Here is a 24,137-nt window from a genome sequence, read left to right on the forward strand (position 1 = left end):
GTAGGAATTGAACAAGAAACAACAGATGCAAGTATGGAGACAAAAACAAGACCTAAACCTACAAAAGAAACTAAAAAGGTTTATGAAATTGAAAAGAATTAAGACATGGGGAAAGAAACAAGACTTAACCTACAAAAGAAAAACCTACAAGCAAAAGGAAGAAAACAATGGCAACAAAAACCAAAGTTTTTAGAAGGTGTAAGTCTGCTAGAAAGTCTAAGCCATCAAGCCATCCCTTGAACCTGAGCCATCATTTGAACTTCAAATACTTAAGCCTTTGAATGTCCAACCCTTAGCCTTGTAGCTAGGCACAGATAAGTCTTCAACTGACTTTGACTCTGAATACTCTCAACTGAGTAGGACAGTTGGCTTGTAGAAGAACCTTTTTTTTATTGATGACAAAAAAGAGGGGCAATAGGATGTAAAGAAAGTAAGATGTAAAGTGGTTATTATGTTTGTTGTGTTTGTTTTTGTGCTGATGAACTTTTGGAACTGTAATTGCTAGTTGATGTGGTTATGACCCTATGGTTATGAACTTATAAACCTTTGTAATTGCTAGTTGGTGTGGTTATGAATATACGTGTTTGTCCATGAATTGAAAATGTTTATTAACTGTAAAATTATATATAGCTAATATGGCATTGGATATACCTTAATTTCATGCACATATTAAAGAGAAGCATATATTAAGAGGGAGTAATCTCTCATCTGCATATAAATATAAAATATAAATATAGACATTACACTCTTAATTCATGAGTGAATTGTCATCATCAAAAAAAGGAAAGAATGTTGACTCTATGTGTTTTTTATGATAATAAAACTTTCTTCATTTATTGATGTCTAATTATATTATTTGAGTGTGTAGGAATTGATTAACAAGGACCTTTAATTGGTTAAGGCAGTTTTAAGCACTATACTAAAGTCAAACAGAAAAGTCTTAACCAGTTAACACAAGGTTTAATTAACTAAGAGGGTATTGGATGCAAAACATAAGCACGTTAATCAATTAACCAAAGGGATTAATTGATTAAAGCGCAAACTTGAAGTATTTGAAAGCACCAAAATTCAAATAAAAATGATGTTGACCGTTGATAGGCTTCAAATTAAGAAATGAAAATTTGAAGATTTTTTAATCGACTAAAGTTTATCTTAGTCGGTCAAAGTTGAAAAAAGAGAAACTTCAATCAGTTAAAGGGAGGATTAATCAATTAGAAGAAGGTTAGTAAAAAATGTTACTTTAAGGAGTTTGAAGAAAAAAAGGTTTTAATCGGTTAAAGTCCCCTTTAATCGATTAACACTGTGAAGTAGACTGCAAGACATAAAGGCTTTAATTGGTTAAAACTCATCTTAACCAATTAAAGAGTTACTGTCAGAAATTTGAAAAAGACCACTAAAAGACAAAATAACGGTTATAATTGTTCAAAATTATCTCTGATGGCTATAAACATTCCTTTAAGTATTTAATAAGCTTAAAACAGTCATAAATGTGATAGAGAAACTAGCAAAAGTAAGATTGAACCTAGAAAAGCAAAAACCTTCTCTTTCAAGTGTTTTCCACTCTCACCCTTTGTAAACTTGATTGAGCTGAAGCTTGTACACCTTAGATTAGCTAAATGATCATTATAGTTCATGTTATTCTTAGTTCTTGATTAATTAGAGTTTGTGAGGCACTTTAAGAGATTATTGTAAGGGTTTAGAGCTTAGGTTAGAAGCTTACCTTGTAAAAGCTTAGTAGAAGTTGTTAATTCTACTAGTTTAGTGAAGTTCGCTTAAAAATATTTAATTTGAAGATCAAGGTAGTGGATGTAGGTTAAAAAGACCGAACCACTATAAATATTTATATTTTGTCCACTTCTCTCTACTTTCTCTTTACTTGGTGCCTTTTAACTTCAGCAAGTTTTAAATCTCCCATTTTAAAATTATACAAAAAGTTTTTCAAGCTCAAGAGCTATCTTCAAATTATTTTTAAATGCTATTTATCTCTCTCTAACACTCCATTGAGACCAACAGAACTTTATTGTTGTTACATTTTACAATAGTCTCCTAAATTTCCACTTCCTTTAATGCTCTCTCAAAAACATACGCACTCTACTCTAAAAGTGATTTGTAAGCGCAATTGAACTCCTTCAATTGGCAATTGATTTTTGGTAGAAAAAAAAAGGCCTCAAAGTGACTTGCAATTCCTTCTTTTTAAGTAGTTCAGGTTTAGTGAACTGAACCCACATATTACTACGTATACCAAACCCAATACCAACGAAAATTTTTTCGGTATTGATTTTTTAAAAATTAAATTAATGAAAAAATAAAACATATTTATGACTTTTTTTAATAAATTACAATATCTATCGATATTAGATGAAATTTCATTGATAAAAATATTAGAGAAATTAAATTTTATAAAATTAAAACAAATATAAAGGTGCCTAATTTATTATTGAATGATTTTATAGGAAAACTTTTTTTTCGATAAACTCCTTGAAAATTCATTGAAATTCTTGTTTTTTGGGCAATTGGTTGGAAATCCGTCCATAATGGATAGCATTATTGACAAAAAATATATATCTTCATAGTCTTAAATGTATCCTAAAACCTTCATGCTTTTGTATCCCAATCATTTTGTAATAAAAGAGTAATTTTATTCTATACTCTATTTCAAACCACGATGCATTGGGAAAAACAGAGCATTGATTCTACCCTTGATGGCTGAAAGTGTCATGTCCCAGCGGCATTTTTCGTGCAACTCAAGTGACGTGGGATCAGTGGATGTTAATTAATAAAGATAAAATGATAATCAAAGCGGGAATAATGATTTAGGCATTTAGCTTTTGAGAACCTTAAAATATTACTTGCTTTTCTCGAAGGAAATGGCTTTCTTGCATGGGGGATACCGTTACGTGGACCATGACCATAAACTCAGCCAGTGGGCTTAACTTGAGCCCAAAAACAAGCTAAGAAAACCTTGCGCATTCCTCCTCTCCGTTGACACTCTGATTCTTTGCTTTGGAAAACAAAAGAAAAATGTATCGAAGTCGATTGCTTTGGTTCACGCTGGGGTTCTCACTCACGGCTGCTTCAATCTCTCAGTTCATCTATAAAGACCTCTGGACTGACCGTTATGCGCTTAAATCTGATGTGCTAACTTCTATTCTTTTCTCTTTGGAATTTGGATTTCTCTCTGGGAGTATTTGGTATTTTAATTAGCACCATCTAGAATTATTTTAATTTTCTTTTTTGAAAATTTTCAGATGAAGCAGAAATTTGATTCACTAGAGGCCAGAGTGTTGAACCTTGAATCGCTTCCTCCGGAGAACCCAAATTCTGCTCAGGTATTTCCTTTTTTTTTTTTTTCCAAATTTACTATATTATTTGTGAATTTATTTGTGACACTATGAAATGAATTGAGAACATTATGAGCAATAATTTCCATCCAATTTTCATTGCTTTTGCATCATTGTTTGCAAAATACGGGGTTGGCTATAGATGGGAGAATGTTTAACTCTTGCTGACCTATTATTTTGATGCTTGAAAATCATTTTGCAACTGCGGGCTCATTCATCCATAAGATGATAAGATACCTCTCTATCTGTAGCTTTAAAATCAACGAAAAATACAATAACATAAAGATGTTAGGATTCCCTGAATTATATGCATTGTATCGAAATTGGTTCTATTGTTTTGTGCCGATAAAATTCGAAAAGTACCATGTATTTTGCATTGAGCTCTTGTTGAGATGGGAGTTTAGAAGCTTCACACTCAGTGGCATTCAACTTGGGATTAGAGTTCACTCTCGTTTTCTTTTCTTTCCTTGTTTCCTTTTTTTTTTTTTTCCTTTTGTTTTTGTTCGTTATTTCTGGTCCTGTGGCTGGGTACAAACGGCAGAATTGCCTTCCCTGATCTCAGGTGAAGGTGGGTTTTAATGCTGGTCCTTGGTTTTGCTGTGAAATGATTTTACCACTAAGGCTCCCTGGCATACTCTGCATGGGAACTTTCTCTTGAGCTATATATTTAGAATAAAGTTTATTTAGAGCAGGACAATTTTCACCTGAAAAGGTTGTGAGGGATTTGATCTGGGTAATATATGTTTCTGTTTTTAGGAGAAAGATTTCTGATCCCCGAATTAATTTAATTTTTATTGGTCATTTGACATGAGAGAAAATGATTATTTCTTATTTCAGAATTGTTTTGTTCTATACTCTTCTTAATCCAGTGATGTCTATACGGTATTTAATCTCATCTTATTTGTTTTCTTTGCAGGTTGAAGGTTAGATATTATGTGAAGCTCACATAGTTTCTGGTTTGGTTCATGACTCAAATGTATTTGGTTTTAAAATAATGAAATGGTGGTAAAAAGAATGATTTAGTTACATTTGTTTTGATATTTGAGCAATGTTATGCAGTGGGAGGATTGTCATATTTGGTAGTTCTTTTATGCAATTTTACAATAGAGTAATAGTGTCTACAAACCATCCAATGTCATCTTACACAACTGGAGGTATTTTCCAGGGGATTAATCACTATGGACGCATCCTTAAAAGCACCAGCCATGAACTTTGGGAGAGTTCAGTGAACAGACTGAAGTCTAAATAAGTAGGATGGCTGCTAGAAACCTTTTGAGTCTTAAGCCTATTTCCATCTCTATCATTTGAGCCATGCAAAGAATGCAATCCTGGACAATTTATTGCTTGATTTATGATTTATTGTACAAATTGGGAAGGGGTTGGCGGCAAAGCCAAGCCCATCACTCAAGCAAAATGGATGAATTCGAAATATCTTCTAAGACAATTGGCAGGAAAGATATATTGCAGTAGATAACAACCAATCCACCCCACCCTTATGAATCTTCTCAAGAGGATTGAAATAAAATTTTGAATTTCTGCTCCTCTTTATACCTCCTATATGTATCACACACAAAATAAAACAGGGTTGCAGGCATGCAAGCATAGGTTGGGGGTGGCAGCCGCTCATCAGTATCTGAATTAACTATTGCAAAAATTTTCAATAACTGCAGTGCCTAAAATAGGCTAATAAACTGTTTATATCTTTCCATTGAAATGCGACCAGAATTGAATATTGTTCAATGATTATACAGACAGAATTTCCTTCTACATAACTAAATATTCACAAGCTACATAGACTATTAGTTCCTAAAATTAATCACCTGAAAAAGAAAAAGATTTAAAGCATGAAGAAATGAAACTTGTTGCTTTCTAATTTATCAGAAATAACAGACACCTAGAAAACATGTTTAAATTGACAAACAACTTGCCCAAGTGACCATCTTATTCCTTTTCTGTTTCTTTTTTCCTTCTTTTCAGATTTGAATTGAGAATTCCTAGCTCGAGACAAATAGTCAGAAGTATCATCAGTAAGCCCTGAATCATGATTTCATCTGATGGGATGATCGAGGGAGGATGGAGTTGGCCAGTTCTTCATTCACCTTTACTGGAAGCGGAGGCATTTGTTTCATTACTTCTGGCAAGTCATTCAAGCTGCAAAAAACTCATTAACATTAGAGACTGTACACAAGTTATATAAAACAAATTGCTCTATGTCCAATAATAATCTGCTATATCATTCCCAGATTAGAAGAACAAGTTCTAACTAATTAAATGAAACTATTTCAAATGTCTTAATCCACAATAGCAAGCAACAGTAATCAATACTTCCACAGATACATCAGCTTATTTCTTTATGCAAAGGTATATGCTCCATACTCAATTAATTCAAAAATACCTCCACAAATATTTATGTCAATTCAAAATTAGTCTCTTGCACGCTACAGACCAAAACAATTTTATATGCTGCAAGGCATTTTGTTTACATAATATTTCCCTCTAATTCAGCCATTCCAAACAACAGTCACTCCAATGGCTCTCATGCAATTTGATCTTACATCCAGCAAGTCCTTCCAAATATTTGAGTTCTGGTAGCCATCAAGATGAAGGGATGGCTAATTATTTGACTTGCCAATAAATTTTTCATTCAGAATCTTCACATGAATCTAAATATCTTCATAGATAGCAAAGACATAACAAAGTTGAGGGTGATCAGCGTGGATTTATATTAGACAGGCAAAACCTATCTTGCACCAGGATCAGGCAATATAACTATAACAACTTGCATGGTGAAAAGTAGCTACTCCTTAGTGCCAGGTATATTTTACGGAGTGCAATAACGAAGACGCAGCAAGTACCATAAAGCAAAATAGCTACCAGAAAGAAGCTTGCACCAGGATCAGGCAATATAACTATAACTTGCACGGTGAAAAGTAGCTACTCCTTAGTGCCAGGTATATTTTACGGAGTGCAATAACGAAGACGCAGCAAGCACCATAAAGCAAAATAGCTACCAGAAAGAAGCTTGCACCAGGATCAGGTGATAGAACTATAACAACTTACATGGTGAAAAATAGCTACTCCTTTAAAGACTGGTAACTGTTAAAAAAGTGCATAATGAGAAAGCAGCATGCACCGTAAAGCATAATAGCCCAGAAAGAAGCTTAGGAGCCAAAACTACCGACCATACCCTCAACAGATAACTTTTTCTCATCATTTGCGTTGGATTGACCACATCTAGGATCATTTATCTTCCTTATTTTCACTACTCCAACTTTAACATGACTTTCAATTTGCTATTACAACATGATAAATGCCCTTCCCTATTATATGAAAGTCTTGCCAACATAGCTGCTTTTTCATGTCCATGATTTCCTATGAAGGGAACCGATTAAGTTAATAGAAATGAAAGCACAATGATGATGACTGCAATGATAATACTAATGGTATTGCAGACAAGTGAAGAAGTCCATGATTGCCACAACTATACTGTTATACCACACATGATAATGAACGTGCATAAGCTTGCAGTCATGCAATAAAAATGCAACTATGGTCAATGATGCCCTCCAAGTTAACATTAAAAAAAGAAAAATCTCTAATTAAAACATAACAGAAAGAATAAAACAACATACTCATTCAAGATTGTGAGGATATTGTCCCAGGTTTTGCATAAGAGATTGATGTTATCATGTATCTGCATGTGTGGAAAGAAAGTAAATAACAATCAATTAAGAAGGCAGATGTAATTAGCTAATAGCAAGACAGCAGCTGTCGAACCTATAACAGTCTGATAACAAGTCAACCAATCAGATGACTAATTATATAAAAACTTTCATTTTCATATAGTGCATTTAGAAGTAAATTGGCATCATCTACCAGATGCCAAAAAATAAGAGATATACATATTAATTATTGAAGATCCTGAGTAATAAATGAAAAGTAAATGTCTAATAATGGGGCAATCTGCCAGCTGTCTGCATAAGAATTGCATACCAAGTACTAATTTCAAAGGTAAAAAACTAGAGAGCGATGGTGCCTTTTCATAAAATTGAATAGTTCATTTCATCAAGTTGAATATTTTTTCATTGAATTATTTTATCATGTCAACACTTTCACTCAAAACCAACAATGACCTGATATAACAACAGCAGGAAAAAAGATATTTAGAATAAGTTTTATAAGAAAGATTTCAAGTCCTATGAAATACAAAGGACTTATTTGACTCTACATAAAACTTGTAAGAGAAAGAGATGACTACTGCAAGCAAAATGAAGCAACAGCAGCACTACTGAATGCAAATTTAAAAAATAATGGCTCAGAAGAATGTCAGGGCAGATGTACATGAGCACACAATCATTGAGGAAAATTTCAATGACACCATCTATTTCACCTGGAAAGCTGCAAAATTTGCAGAAATTTGATTAAACATTTGAGCATTTTGTTCAAGTAGCTCTCCTGTCACACCACCGATGGCTGAAAAGACATATTTCAAATTAAAAATGTGTAGAAAAAGCAAGAACACTATATTGACATGTTAAATATGGTTTGCTCGAATCTCCTATCTGCTCTCCCTCCCCCGCCGCCCCCCCCCCCCCCCCCTTTCCCCTGTGGGTAAATCTTAAACCTAACCCCCTATTCCAACCTACGGTTTATGTTCTACATGGTCAGCTCCAAAGAATCACCCTGCATAGACTACTTTAAGTTCTAAACTTGATCAAATTCAATAAATTTTAAAAGAAAAACATTAGCTACTGTCTTTACCCTGATTGAGCATAAATATCTCAGCTCAAAGTTTCTATCCAGCTGTAATTTTTATTTTGGTAAAAAAGTAGAGATCTCTCTAATATATGACTAGACCAAACCTTTGTATGGGATGCCATCATCATTGTCCATAGGGGTCATTGGTGGAGCATATGAAGGACCATTTGGCCTAGTTGTTAAATGAGATGTAGACTTTGCCGAAGAATCCGAACCCTTTTCCTGCAAAACAATGTCCTTATTAACTTGAGCTTTCAAGAATTAAAGCAACCTACCTAAGAAAACAACTAAGCTGCAGATAGCTGAACCGCGTAAATAAGACAGCTAAGGAAGCTTTTAATAGGAAGGTTAAACAACAATGGGCTAAAGCCTGGAGAAAAACACCTAATCCAGAAATTTCTCAGAAAACCCAGAGAATTAGTGTGAACTCTCAAGCAAAAGATTTGTCTGGGTTGAACATGTTAGGAAGTAGCCCTTCTCTGACATAAGGCATGTTTCAACTTTCAACCACATCTAGTTATGTTCGAGATTTTATGTTTACTTTTTCTGACAGTCTATTAAACATGCACCTGAGATACAGTGAACTCTTCCATAATTATATTACATGTACACACCAATTAGGTAACCTTCATATAGTATCCAGTAGCCCCCCATGCTTCTTGAATATTTTCTACCACACCTTATTTCAAGAATTTCAAAATTAAAAATTTGCATATGTGATAGAGGACGTTGAGAGTCTAACAACCAAAGGAGTGGATGTGTGAGATATATATACACTTCAAGGAACTGTCAAGTCAAGAATGCCAAAACATGCCATCGTCAATCATAGGTAAAAACTCTGTGACCATAGACACAGATTCAGAATCCATAAACACTACTAAAGTTATGACACAGGCTAGGAAATTTCATTCAAGAAACAATCATAGAGAATAAACTTTCTTCCAAAGACATACTTCAAGGAACCAATTATAAAACATAAAGCAGTGAAAATATACATTGCACAGATTAATTGTACTAGTATTAAAATTTAGACAGACATACCCTTCTGTCTTTATTTTTCCTTGCTGAATTATGATCTTCTTTCCTTCGTTTGCCATTTTCCTTTTTCTGCAAACAGATTCAACTAGGTGATTATTCAGCATACAAATCCAATGCACATTTACTGCACAAATGCAAGCAAAATGAATAAGCACATTATGCATACACAATTCCACCATAAAACTATAATTTTTTTTTTTTTTTTAAAGAGAGAGATGCTAAAAGCCAAACTCACTTTAGACCTTTTGCCAAATGAGAAATGATTTAGAAAAGAACGTAGAAAAGGACAAGGCGTCCATCAAAAAGAGCGGGAAAGAAAAGGAGCTTCATTGAAAACATATCTCATAGTCTTACTTATATGAAGGCATTAACCTTCCAATCAGCTAAACAAGGAATCCAGCAGAGTCAGCCACAAACTCAATTATTACTTACGCCTTTTATCCACGAATTTTATAATAGCATTGAAGAACATTGGGCATCTTAATGTTCTCCGCTATAATACATAGATATTTTCAGTAGAATCTTGTAACTCTATGTAGTTAAAATTTTTAATATTATATAAATATAGTCTAAAATTCATTTCTTACAAAAGTATAGGACAAATATTAAAGCCGGTACTGAGGTAAATGTCAATGTAATTTACAGCATTTTAAAAGTATCAATTAGACATCAATAAGCTTATAGGTAATCCCCACCTCATTATTAATAGCCCCTTCTCTACCCCATGGTAAAGAGTACATGTCAAACATATCAGCCTTTGGGTTTTTGCAAACAGGACATTAATCCCCAAAAGAACCCAGCAATATCAATTTTAATAATTACCATCTGGAGGTATTCTGCACATAAGATTAATTGCAATGACATTAGGAGCATAAACCACCATATCCCTGACAACAAGAGAAATTTGGCAAGCTTTGCACTTTTATAAACTGAAACTCAAAAGAAGGCAGTTTTGAGAATTTCCAAATGGAGTTAATCTCTCTTTTATTGCGAATCACATTTGGGCTTTTTATTTCTAAAGAACACCACACTACTGACAGCATATCAAATTTCCATATGTTTACCCAGTTCCCCATCAAATGAGAAAAATAAAACCAAGACAAGTAGACATGCTCCAAACAAGTGCAACCATTGATACTTAAAAATGAAAGTTTTTTTTGGCCAGATGGAAAAAGATCATGCTCCTAAATGGGCCAAAGAAAGCACTTAAAGGCTTTTTAAGCTTTCTCTAGCATCGGCCAAAACATAAATCCTTCTCTATGTTGCATAAAACCTATGCCATTTATTTTGTAATCAATAAGCTTCGAACATTAGTGATATGACAGATAAAAACCCAAGTACAATTACATGCTTGTTCACCTGTCTACATTAAATCTCAAATGATCATACATGCAAATATAGACATTCCATCAGAGGTGATACTTAAACACAGGAAGTCAGATTTACCTCTTAGTGTCAGAAGAGGTGCATTTTACTGTGGCACATTTATAAATACCGGATTATTCATCCTTAACATCTCTTACGTTCATTTCCTATGACCAAAAAAGTTCAGAAACCTCAATCTCTATACATACCATTTTATGGATCTAATGCAACTATCTCGATTTCATCTAAAAAGTAGGCTTAGCTTATATACATGGGCACATGCAGAGCTGCATGCATGATTTCATCAGTAAATCTATATTTTAGTATCAGTCAACTTACAGAAAGTTGGTTATAACCATCCGCTCTTTTACAGGCTTGACTCACCATTTAAATAGAATTCAAGCAAAATAGTGATTATTTGGGCACTGGTGAGATTTGATCGATTAAACATCTCAAATATGAAGCAATAACTAAGTTGATGTCATCATGTCTAAATCATTTCATGACAAGGACTTTGGGGTTTGAACCTCTAACTGGAGGAAATATTGAAAATAGTTGCTATTAAGGTTGAAACATTAGTTTAATAGTTAAAGAACAATGCTTAAGTTGAAACCTTAGGGAAGAATGATTCTTGACACCAAAATTTAATTTCAGTAAGGACTGAAAGGTAGGGAATAATGAGAATAACAAGGGTTTGAAATGAGGTTTTGCGGTAAGCAAATCAAGATTCCAGACATTTTTATAACTGTTGTCATGTTCCTAATAATTTCTCTAGTGATTATTATATTAGTGAACACTGACCACAGTAATGTGAAAAATGCTCCCAAAATTAAGGATTTCTTTTTTGGCTGAAAATTTAAGGTTTGTTTGAGTGTTAATATTGTGAGCTTAGTCCCAGAGGCAAACACCTTGTGTTAGGATCACTTCACAAAATCCCAAGAAAAAGCATACAAGTTAACTGGAATTTGATATACATGTTTTCCATCAAATAAAAAGGTTACATGCATATACACAGAACTCTTGAAGACCTAATTCACAAGGACTCAAGATCCAATACATAAAAAAATATAATATTTAACTTCAAACATGTAAGAACTATAACTCAAAGACCTAACAACATTAAAAAAAGAAAAAACAAAACAAAACAAAAAGATATAAAACTACAGAAACTGTAAATTCTAAAAATTCAAAAAAGTTTCAATATATCTTTAACTCATACAAATAAAGAAAATTCATTTAGAATAAAACCTGCTAATTCCTCACAATAATAAAATAAAAGTGAAACCTCATACAACTAATTTGGCCTCTGTAAGGTCTTATGCATAAAATAGATTATAATTCTTGATTTTTTGATAAGCTTGAATTTTCTTGATTCCTTGGTTGGCGGCAAGGCTAGTGCCCATACAAGTCACAAGTTGGGAGTTTTCAAACAGAAACTCTAAGGTCAAGTAATACGAAATGTTCATTCCAAAATAGCCAAATTATTAAAGTTATAACTAGATAAACTGCTTTGAAAAAGGACAAGTCATGGAGTTATACTTGTCATGCAATCCTTCAAGCTGTTCCCCAACCAACAATCCCCCCCACCCCCCACCCCTTGGTCACAAAGCTTCAATAACATACAATTCGTAGTGACCAACTTACAGTCATCCATCTACAACGCAGTGCCACATCCCGAACTGTTTTGTCCTTCAACTTCATTGCAATCTTAGCATAACGAACTATGGTTGAATCAGAGGCATACCTGTAAACAGCGATAGCACCACACACATATATATATCTCTATTAATTGGATAAGGAAAACAATATGTGGCACAAAATAATGATCTGGAGAAAATAAAATATTACCAAAAAATCTACCAGGAGAAAATACGATATTAATTGCTGGCATAGTAATTTAGCCAAAAGAACACACATGTATGCAAACAGAAATTATTATGTTCTCCAGCAATAACATCAGCATCTACTTTAGATATCTGACAGGATAGTTTTATCAGGGGTTTAAATGGACAACCACCATATCCATTGCTTAAACTCACATATCAACTACAAATTTAATAACAAACAGACTACTTTAACTAGAATCAGCACACTAATAGTTACATTTTGGAAATATCAAGATCAAAACAGCACAAATGAAGTAATCAAGAAAATATATTTCTTTGAACTAAACTACAATATGGTACAAAAGAAAGCCTGTCCATGCATCGATTATCATCATAATGCCAGATATTCATGCATTGTGGTAGGCAGAAAGCTTCCCATGATGAATGGAAAGCCTTGATTTGTTAAAGTGGAAAATACCAGAAATATTATTCATAACAACTCATGCACCTGTCGTCCCTACCGACAAAGTTCTCATCACAACTAGACCTGGCAATTCATGTTAACGTGTCGTAAACGTGTCAGACACAAAACACGTTAAAGTTAAACACGAACACGATATGTTTAATATTCGTGTCTTAAATTTAAAACACGTACACGTATACGTTTAATACACGTGTAACACGACACGACACGACACGATTAACACGTTTATTAAACGTGTCAATATGCAACACGACACGATTAATAACATGTTAACACGATTAACATGTTTAACACGTTTAACACGATTAAATAAAAATATTTACAATTAAATATAATTTTATTATTTAAATTTAAAATCTATAATTATAAAAATAATTATAACAAAACAAAAATAATAATAACATCAACTAATCACCAAAAGTTAAAAATTAGGGTTGAGCATATATAATTACATTATACCCTTTATAAAATTAAAAAAAACTTATTAAAATAATTATTTAAAATTATTTGTATAAGGTTAAAATAGTTTTTAACTATTAATTTTTAATAGGTTAATAAATGTGTCACGTATACACGTTTAAACACGATAACAAGATTAAGTAAACGTGTTTAAACGTGTTTTAAACTTGTTTGTCGTGTCTGACACGTTAAGACACAAAAATTTTCGTGTCTTAATGTGTCAGATACAATTAGACATGAAACACGTTAAGACTAAACCCAAAACCTGTTTAACCCGTGTCTTCTCGTGTCGTGTTAATGTGTCGTGTTCAAAATTGCCAGGTCTAATCACAACCTTGCAAAATTATCTGGAACAATATTGGTCCATCACAGAACTTATGACTAAGTGTCAACCGTAGTTTACCAAATAGTTTTTTACAAAAAATTCCCTGTTTTTAAAGTATGTAAGAAGACAGGTTCATCATCATGTACAGCAACTAACTCATAGACATATACAGCAAAAAACACATGAGCAACAAAGATATAAAGAAGAACAAAAATTATCTCTTCGTTTTTACTCAAAACCGACACAAGTACAAACCGATAACACACATACTCAGTAGACAAGTGCTCGCATCAACAAGATAGCAATTTACTATACATCTTAGCTTCAAGAATAAAAGTAGAAAATTTATGTCATTAATGTGCTCTTGATGTTTTTACCAACCTCAACTAAGTTTAACTACCGTAAGAAACCTGAAGTTAAGATAAATAATATTCCCAGTTCCACTCAGAAATTTTTTTTTTCTTTAAAAAAAAGCCAATAAATTAAGAGCAGGGAAAAGAAAAAGAAATTTGGAATTTCCAACTTCTAAACAATCCCAAATTTCTCAAAAGAACCCCTACCTTTTATTGTATTCAAATAAGCTCATATTCTATAATTGTTACCCAAATAAGCGGATAAGTTCACGATCAGCTCGCGTCCTTCGCAATAACATAACTTTTCTAACATTACAAACGTGGCATATTTTCATCAACGTAAAAGAGTTATTGGGTACAAATACTTAGGACAGAGTGATATTTGGGTACAATTAGAAAAAAATTAAGATATTTAAACAAAGTAGGAAAGTTTCACCAGCTTACTTACCGTTTTAGCCTACGATGTAAAAGATAACAGATTTGAAAGTAACGAAAAGAAAAGGAAGCTAAAAAAATAAAACGGGAGTGAGAGAGAGAACGAGGGACTTACTTGGCCAGCAAATCTTCGAGAATCAATTGTTCATCGGGAGTCCAGTCGGCGGAGATGCCAGGGTTGTGCCTCAACGAGGACTGCGTATCAGCCGAGACGGCGGCGGTATTGCCCCCGTTCGAATTGACGGAAACGCCATTGGTTGGTGGAGGAGGAGCCGTTACCTTCCGGTTCGACGAACCTTCCTGATTAGTGCCCGTCGCATTCGCACTCGCAGCCATCAAAAACAAAAGCAGCTAAAATCTTTTCTTTTGTCTCGAATTCTGAAGGTGAAGAGTATTGGAATTGGAAATTATAATGTTTTATCTGATGTAATTATAAAATTAAATGTATGCGGACAAATTTAGTTAAGCAGGAGAAAAAAAAACGGAAGAGGAGGGGGATGGATTCTTGCAAAGGGATAGAAATGAAGGAGAGCCGTTTTTCGATTGCCAGCCTAAGAAAGCGAATCTTTTTAATAAAATTTTGCCTTTTCCACTTTTTCCAGAGAGAGTGACAGAATAATTTTCTCTGTCTCACTCTTTTGAACCTATTTAAGATGCTTCTTTTTCCTTCTCTCCTTTTTTAAACTTGGCAAAAAGGTTACTGAGCGGTAGTTACTGGGTAAAAGCAGATACTCCTCACAAATGTCTCTTGACTGAAGACAAACAAAAAAACAGTTGTTATATATATATATACATAACTATAATTTTTAGTTATTTGTTTCTTCTTTTTTTTTTTGTATTGTCATAAAATTATCATGAAATAAAAATAAGTTTAAAATTGGATTAAAAATGAGTAAATTGTTAAATTGTATACTATAGATAATTGCTTCATGTGTAAGGAATGTTATGCTTTTTCGTAATGTAGTTTTTAATTTTCAAATATATTACTCCTTTTTTGTGTATTCAGATAAGTAACGTACTATTATTCTATAAACAATAAGTGGAGTTTTTAAACTCCACGAACTATATTTATCATATTAAATTTTTAAATATAAAAAATTATCTATTTTTTCCCATTGGATGGGTATATTTAAAACGTTGTCATATACCTTATTCGGTATATTTTAAAAAATTAAAATAATTTATATGATATGGAAAAAAAAAAAACATGTGATATATTAATGAGGTTGCTATGGCGTTTCTTTTCGCTCTCTTCATGTACTAATAAGCCAATAAGCTATATTTTTTAGCTTATTGCATTTTGACAATAATAAAAGAATACCTTTCAATGAGATATGTGACAACTTTCTAATTTTGTTAGTAGAATTTTTAAACTTCATCTAAGGTATAGATAATTTTCTTAAAACCCATGACTAAAAATATTTTCACGTTTACATAAGATGAACTTCATTTATTAAAGGTACTTTTTTATTTTTGGTAAAGATTAAATTAAATTTCACCCTATTTGAAAATAGAATCTTGCAAATCATACCATGTTAGTATGCTTAATTTTATTTCACTAGAGCATATTATCCAAGATACAAATAAATTGTTTTAAATCAAATAAATAACACGAAAGTGAGGATTCAAATTGTTTTAAGATTTTTTTTTAAATAATTTGACCTAGGAATAATATTTCCATAATTTGAGGTTTGAAACAACGAGGTTAATTTTGCAATTACAAAATCATACGATTAGATAGTCAATTATTCACAAGAAAAATTTGTAATCATGCTCATTCCAATGAAAGTGATGCGTTCCATCTCTGGTTAGACAGAATTTACCTTTTATTGGTACGAGGGACCCCATCCAAATACGATCAGAGCGACTTCAGCACCTAATTATACAAAAGAAGCAGAAGATCCAAGGCTCAAACCTTAAAGAAGTCACTAATTAATGTTATTTATTCAATTAAGTCCCTAATCTTTTATTATATTTAAACAAACAAATCCTTGTGTGTCTTCCAAGTTATGCTTAAGTATTAAGTCTAGTATTATTATGAGTCATTAAAATAGAGTCTTATAGTATATGATTGATTTTGTCTAGGTGAGTATATCGCTTAGGACACAATCTAGTGCCAAAGACGCGATAAAGTCAGATTGCAAAATTCCATCCTTATGTATAACGCTAAGTTAAGAAATTCTTAAGTGAGCATGCATAATCATGTTTTGAAACATCTAGATTAAGTTTTAAGCATGCAAAATTTTGTGCTTTGATGCTCTAAGATGATTTATATAAGTTTGGTATTTAAAAGAAGTCCAAATGGACAAAGCTTGAGTTTTATTTTTATTTATTGGAGTCTATCTATCGATAGATGTTTTCCATCTATCGACATCTATTGATAGATACAAACTAAAAATTTTTTTAAGGAAATGGAAGAACATTTATCAATAGATGGGGTTTATCTATCGATAGATGAGACACATCTATCGATAGATAGCAACCAAGAACTTTTTAAAGAGCCTTGAAACTCATCTATCGATAGATGACCTTGAGCTATAAATAGATGACGTTGTTTTCAAAAAAATAAAAAAGGGTAAAAAAGTATTTTCACACTCTATACTATAAATATGTCACATTAAACGAGGGTTGGCAACTCTCAACCATTTTTGTAAGGTAATTTCTAAACCCTAAACCCTCTTTAACTTATTTTCAACCCAAAATCTCATTTTTTATGACTTTAAAGCTAGGGTTTAAGTTTTTAAGAAAAGATGACATTTTTCAACTTCAAATCCTCGATTTATGATTTTTCCAGAACTAAGGATATTATTTTTATGCCCAGATTTTCTGTTGAGTATTAGAGTCAAAGGTTTTGTGATTTTTCTTAGCACCAAAGCTCACTTAAGATCAAGATGAAGAATTTAGGTTCCTATACATTTATTATGTTAAGTAGCAATGGGTTTGAGCTAGAAAGTTAATTTTAGTTGAACTTGAATAGTTTCGAAAGTACTTAGAAGGATTATTATGAGATTAATAGTCTAAGTTATGATTATGATGATTGTTAAATATCAAGGACAGTTGAAAACTTCGAGAAAATTATCAAAAAAAGTTTTTGATTGGAGCTAGAAGTTGGATCTCCAATTAGGTGAGTGGATGCACCTCTTCAAGTATTTTAATATGTAAAGTGAGCTTGATTTTTATGGAATGATTGATTATGCATGATGAACTATTATTTCAAGAATAGTTTCTCAAAGGATTTGACTTTCAAGGTTTTCAACTAGTTTTTGAAAGTATGATTAAATGATTTGAAAAGATGATTATTATATGAGTGACATAAATTATTTTCAAATCGTTTGTAAATCTATTATATATGTAAATATCCTTCATGTATTAGTTTTCAACAAGGGGGGATAAGCTCTTTCAAATATTTTCCTTCAAATGAGATGAATAGTACGGTGTACATGCTTGACATGACATAGCATGTAAAGTATGATGGATGCATGAGTTCCAATTATGAGATTATGATATGTATGCCATGAGTTGTATGTGTTTAGCATATCATATACATTATGGGCTAAGAATGTGAATGATTTATGAGATTATAGAATGCATGCCTTGAAATATATGTGTTAAGATAGTCATATACATTATGAGCTGAGCATGATGATGGTTTATGAAAATGTTATATATTTATGATGTAAGTTAAGGATGAGAATGATCTTAAGTTCAAGGAATCCTATGACAATAGTGGGGATTAATCACTATCTACATGAGTGGGGTGGGACCACTCGAAGAATTATGGGTGAGGTTGATGTGCCACTCATGCAGTTAAGATGATTGTTCAAACGAGGTGAACTAGACAATAGCGAGGACTTTGTCCACTACTTGCCTAAGTGGGGTGGACCACTCAAAAATTGTGGGTAAGGCTAATATGCCACTCACAAGAGCATGCTAAGAATCTTAAGTAGTGAGGATTAAATTGCTACTTGTTTGAATGGAGCAAGGACCATTCATAGTTAAGAAATGTCTATGGTTTAGTAGAAAGTTATGAATTGATGCTCATGAGTCTATGTTTATGATTGAGTGGTTATATATGTCACAATGTATGTGAGAATATGGTGAATGAATGCTTGTTTAGTCAAAAATCTAGCCTAGAGAATTGTTCCATGGGATAGGAGAACATATGGCATGATTTTGTGCATGATTTTACCTAGGAAATTGAGTTGCAATATTGATTTATCAATACTTTAGAGCCATCTAACGATAAATAGAATGAAGCTATGCTACAAAAAGCATTCTGAGTTCCATCTATTGATACATGCAAGGTAGAATTGAGTTTTCATGTATGTTTCAAGGAGTTTTCAAGGACAAATGATTTCTTAAGAGTTTTATAAACTTGTTTTCCATACAAGGTTATTTAAAACATATTTAAATTCCATGTTTCATGAGCTGTATGGAAATGTTGAAATGTTTATGAATGGCATGAGATTACAAATGCATGGTTATGGAAAACTCTCCCCTTTAGCTTGTCTCTTTTCTCGTATCCACTCATGGAGTTTTTGTGACTCACACATTATTTTTCCCAATTATTTTTGTTTGCAAGCATTCAACTCCTGAGTCATGGAAATGTGATCTGTTCATCTTTCTTCAGTAAGTGTCTAGCAACCATTTGATGCCTAGAGGTTAGGTCATGCTCCATTGATGAGTTGATCTTATTATGTTATGTTTATGGATATTGTACATGGTTATGATGATGTAGCAAATTTTTAACACTTTACTTTATGAATCTTATGGATAAATGTGAGGGCCTTCATGGACACCCTAGGTTATTGATAAATGTTTATATGATACTGTGCATGAAATTATGACACTTTGATGATATATGAGATGATTGCACTTACAATGTCTATGTTGAAAAGTTCCATAATTGTGTAATGATGCATATGGTTGCATTCATATGATTACGATGTATGCATATGATGATTGAATGTATGATTCCACACATGATTATGATGTTTAATGAATGAATGGAATGAGGCTTTCTTGGGCTTAACGGGTTATACCCGTCTGGGTCATGTACCAGTCATACCCTACCACAAAATCGAATGTGACACTGATGCTCGTGCAAAGATTATTATTAAACCACGTAGGCTTATTACTAGAAGTCGTGGCAAACGTAACAAGGCCATCAATTTGGGGAAGATAAATAACCCTACTAGTGTTTAGATAGAGGGACAATCTCTTAAGATTGATACAACACCTTTAATTTAAGGAGTGACCTTATCTCGTAGTCGGCTTACAAGGAGTCAGTCACTCTATAGAGCTTATTGCCCAAGAGATTCTAAAGCAGAAGTGATAATGCAAGGGCCACCCTATTATACAGGCATTTCCTAGTTTGCATAGTTAAGATGACCAATAGTACTCTGTATTGATTAGAGGAGTACTTAAGGTTCAACTATCAGAATTCATGAAGATAAAACCTCTTTCCTTCTCAAGTTCATATACATCCGCATATGTGTAAGAGTATTTAAACGAGATTGAGAGGATCTGCAAAACACTTAGTTACAATAATACCATGATGGTAAAGTTAGCCGGTTTCATGTTGAGTAAGGTAGCCAAGTAGTGCTATGATTTAGTGCCTATAGGTAAGTTAGCAAGCGTTGTTTCATTGACTTGGAAAGAGTTCAACGTGACATTTTTGGATCAATTTTTACCAGTCAGTGTATAAGAGGTTATAGCTCAAGAGTTTGAGATGTTAGTGCAAACTTTGGGTATAATTGTTATAGAGTATAGTATCAAATTTATTAAGTTGGCTTGATATGCATTATAGTTGGTGGCTATCAAAAAGATGAGGGTTAAAAGGTTTGTGAATGGATTAATATGACTTTTATATATGGTAGTAGTGCCTTAAGACTATGGGTAACTATTTCTCAATGATGAATTGTGCATAGATGCTTGAGATGAAGGATTTAGAGAATTGAAGAGGTCAAGATAGGTCTAAGAGAGCAAGGACTGAAGGCCATTAGGGCCATAGGGATTCTTCCTCCTCAAGTCGCCACAGCCAGCAAAGAGGTTGTTAGCCATCCCAATAGCGGAATGGTTTTAAAGGTATTGGTAACAAGAGTGATAAGAGAGCATCATATCCTTCTAGATATCAAACTTCTACGTAAGGAACATAAGCTATACCATCTTGCTTCACTTACAAAAAAAGCCATAATGGGTAATGTTACCTCTCATAGAAAGTGTGCTTCACTTATGGACAGATAGGGCACATGAACAGAGACTGTTTGAAGGGATAGTAGTTGTAGAGACATGCACAACTAGTTTTTCCTTCTCTTCACATTACTGTACAACCTATCAAAGAGATCAAGAAAGTTAAGGATAAAGGTATTGGTGACTCATTCCAGAGTAGAGGATTAAGAGCTTAAGGTACTGTCGGTCGAAAACAAGCCAAAGTTTATGTTTTGACTCCATAAAATGCGTAGGCTTCCAAGGTAGTTGTCACAAGTATATTACCTATCAGTATTATCAATGTCTGTGTGTTGTAAAACCCTAGTGCTATACATTTTTTTGTATCTCCACATTTTGCATCTAATATAGGTATAGAGCATTCCAAGATGGAGCAAGGTTTCTTGGTAACTACACCCTTGAGGGAGGAGTTTGTGGTTGAGTATGGGTACCTAGCCTGTATGATCTGAATTAAGAAGAATGACACTCAAGTGAACTTAGCGCTACTAAACATGTTAAACTTCGATGTGATACTAGGAATGGATTGGCTATCTCCATATTATGTGAATGTAGATTGTCACCACAAGAGGGTAAAGTTTCATTATCTAGGAAAGCTATCCTTTTATATTTAAGGAGATCGCAACATGGCTTCAAAGCCATGTAATATCAACGATGATTGGTAAAAGGTTGATGAGATGAGGATACCAAAGATTATTGGTAGTGGTATTGGATACCTAAATGGAAGTAGGTAGCATAAGAGATTTTTCTATCGAGGGGAAGTTCTCAGATGTGTTTTTGAAGGAATTATTTGGATTACCTTCAGAGAGGGAGACAGAGTTTTGTGTAGACTTGTGCATGACACCAGTTCGATTTCCATTCCTCCTTAGCAGATGGTACCAATAGAGCTTAAGAAGGTTAAGGATCAGTTGGAGGATTTGCTAGACAAGGGCTTTATATAGCCTAATGTCTTACCATGGGGTGCATTGGTATTGTTTGTGAAGAAAAAGGGTGGGTCGATGAGATTATGTATCGATTACCGACAACTTAATAAGGTAACGGTAAAAAACAAATATCTTTTCCCATGTATAGATGATTTGTTTGATCAAATGCAAGGAGCCAAGTGTTTCTCCGAGATTGACTTACGGTTAGGTTATCAGCAATTGAGGATTAAATATGGGGACATACCTAAGATAACTTTTTACACGAGATATGGTCATTATGAGTTTTTGGTGATGTCATTTGGATTGACTAATTGTGAAACCTCAACTTTTCATTAAGTGTAACTTGGTAATTTTCCAAGAATTATGATGAGCTATTTTATACATGAGTTGTTGGATGATTTCCCAATCAAGATGCTCTTAATTTTCTCCATATATACTGTTTTAAATATTAAGGAATTAATATTGGAAGAAAAAAAAAAGGAAACCAAAAGGGATTTATTTTTTGAAGTTAAGACATGAAGGGTCGATCCTTGAAGGTTGAAGGCTCACTCTTGGCTTTCTGGAACTGGGGGATTTACCCCTGTAGGAGGAAAGGTCAATCCTTGCATCATAGAACACTTTACATAGCTCTTAAGAATTCAAAGATAAACCCCTAAGCTTTAAAAGGTTAGTCTTTGCAACACATAATGTGGTTTAAGGCTTTATGGAATTCAAGGATCGACCCTTGAAGAAAATAGGTTGACCATTGCAACTTAGCATGAAAAAATATAAGACTCAAGGATCAACCCCTTGAGGAAAAAGGTTGATCTCTAAAACCCAGTGGTGAAAAAATAAAAACCATTACCCAAGTTTCTCACTCCATTTTCACTCTCAAACAACCTTTTTCTCTTTTCCTTTTCACTCTCGTAAGCCTACCTTTCCAATCTTACTCCATTTTTTGGCTAGAATTAAGCTTTAAAATGCAAATCTAAAGTAAGATTTAGCTTTATTAAGATTTTAAATCCATGGGTTTAAACTAACTTTCTCTTACTACAAATTTCAGTAACTTTATCACTTTGAGCTGAGGATCTTTGGGATTTTTTGTCTTCCTAAGGACTTACTAAAGGAAGGATTCTCTTACTTGAGTAATATATGCTATGGGTTTGAAGTGTTATGCTTATTGGTATTGAGATGAAGAAAAGGTAGTTTACTTGACTAGTTTCGAATTTATGGATTTGAGAGAAAATTAGAGAATTTATGGATAGATTTATTTATAATAAGTTGTAAGAATTTGAGGATTGTAGATTGAGCTAAAGCTTGGCTAATTGAGGGCTAGAAGAAAGACGTCTCTTCTCAAATTGAGTAGATACACCGTTTTAAATATTTTATATGTAAAGTTAAGCATATTTTATTGAATGGTTTGAGCTTTAATACTAAAAGATACCACAAAACTTTTGAGCTTTAGAGTTTAATGAAAATTTGGAGACATAAATAGCATTTTTCAGAACTGGAAAAAACATGGATTCAAGATTTGAAAGGTGAAAAATATCACCTTTGTTGATAAAACTAAAAAGTCCAAGCTTCAATCTTCCAAAATGATGATCTTTGGTAAAAATGGTCTAAGAGTGGTTATAAGCTTAGAGAAAATTGAGGAAAAGTAGTTGGGAATGAAAAACGCTTGGGAAATGTGTCATATTTTTAGTATAGTGTATGAGAATACTTTTCTATCATTGTTATTTTTCCAAAAACGACAAAATGTATCGATACTTTTAGTCCTAGGAAAAATTGTTTCCATACTTTTGAAGATGCATCGATACTTATTCATCAGGATTCCTTTTAAAAGCTTTATAGGTAAAATATATCGATACTTGTTTATCATGTATCGATACATTTGCTTTAGAATATAAAACAAGCTTGAAAACTTGTCCATTGGATTGCTTTCTCCACAAAACTTTGCAATTCATCATAGTAAATCAAAATACGAACTTTTCCAAAGTTAAAAACTTGGTTTGATGTTTTAAAATATGAAATCTATATGTTCGCCTAAGGATTTCTTACTTTACTCTCCTATATGCAAGTTCGGGGTTTCACACCAAAACTTATTTACTCTTTCGCATTTGGATATTTGTAGGATGATTTTATTTTTTATCTATGCCTACATTTTTAGTTATTTTGTTATGTTTATATAATATTTTAAATATTGAATAATATGTTTTGGATGTCTTTCATAATTGATGAATGTTGATTTTTTATCATGTCATAGTAGAAAATTTGTAAAATGAGTCATGGTGGAAGATATTTTCTACAAGATTATCTAAAAAACAGAAAAAATATTATTTTCAATTTATTAAAACGATAGAAATATTAAAGTTTTCAATAAAATGGTTTTGATAGTAAAGATGTCATTTCAGCAAGTTAATTTTTAGCTACTAAACAAATACTAGAAAACAAATCTTTTTAGGATTTTATTTCCTTTTGTGGTATATTTCTTAAGGTTTTATTTCCTTACAGAAGGAAACCTATATATAAAATGAATCAATATATATATATATATTAGTTCCATGTTCAAATAGTTTTTACATCAAAAGAAATTTAGGATATATAAAATGGCCCAAGCAAAAGTTCT

At 32.9% G+C, this 24,137-nt stretch overlaps 2 protein-coding genes across 3 annotated transcripts; one reads left to right on the top strand and one right to left on the bottom strand.

Moving 5' to 3' along the window:
* Positions 2,966–5,621, top strand: LOC18612570. 2 transcript variants are annotated; one of them, XM_018113835.1, is made up of 4 exons: positions 2,966–3,135; positions 3,249–3,329; positions 4,258–4,264; positions 5,319–5,621. In XM_018113835.1, exons 1-4 carry the CDS (start codon positions 3,022–3,024, stop codon positions 5,327–5,329), a joined length of 213 nt encoding a protein of 70 aa, XP_017969324.1. In that variant the 5' UTR covers positions 2,966–3,021; the 3' UTR covers positions 5,330–5,621. The 2 variants fall into 2 exon arrangements, with proteins under 2 accessions (XP_017969324.1, XP_017969325.1); XM_018113836.1 differs by lacking the exon at positions 5,319–5,621 and adding an exon at positions 4,507–4,810.
* LOC18612571 lies at positions 5,003–14,996 on the bottom strand. The gene is made up of 7 exons (XM_007049443.2): positions 14,500–14,996; positions 12,147–12,246; positions 9,141–9,206; positions 8,204–8,321; positions 7,732–7,814; positions 6,974–7,035; positions 5,003–5,492 (listed from the first exon to the last, which is right to left on the bottom strand). The coding sequence occupies exons 1-7, from the start codon at positions 14,718–14,720 to the stop codon at positions 5,381–5,383; spliced, it is 762 nt and encodes a 253-aa protein (XP_007049505.2). The 5' UTR covers positions 14,721–14,996; the 3' UTR covers positions 5,003–5,380.

This window comes from Theobroma cacao, chromosome 1, assembly GCF_000208745.1.
Source record: "Theobroma cacao cultivar B97-61/B2 chromosome 1, Criollo_cocoa_genome_V2, whole genome shotgun sequence".
Lineage (NCBI taxonomy): Eukaryota > Viridiplantae > Streptophyta > Magnoliopsida > Malvales > Malvaceae > Theobroma > Theobroma cacao.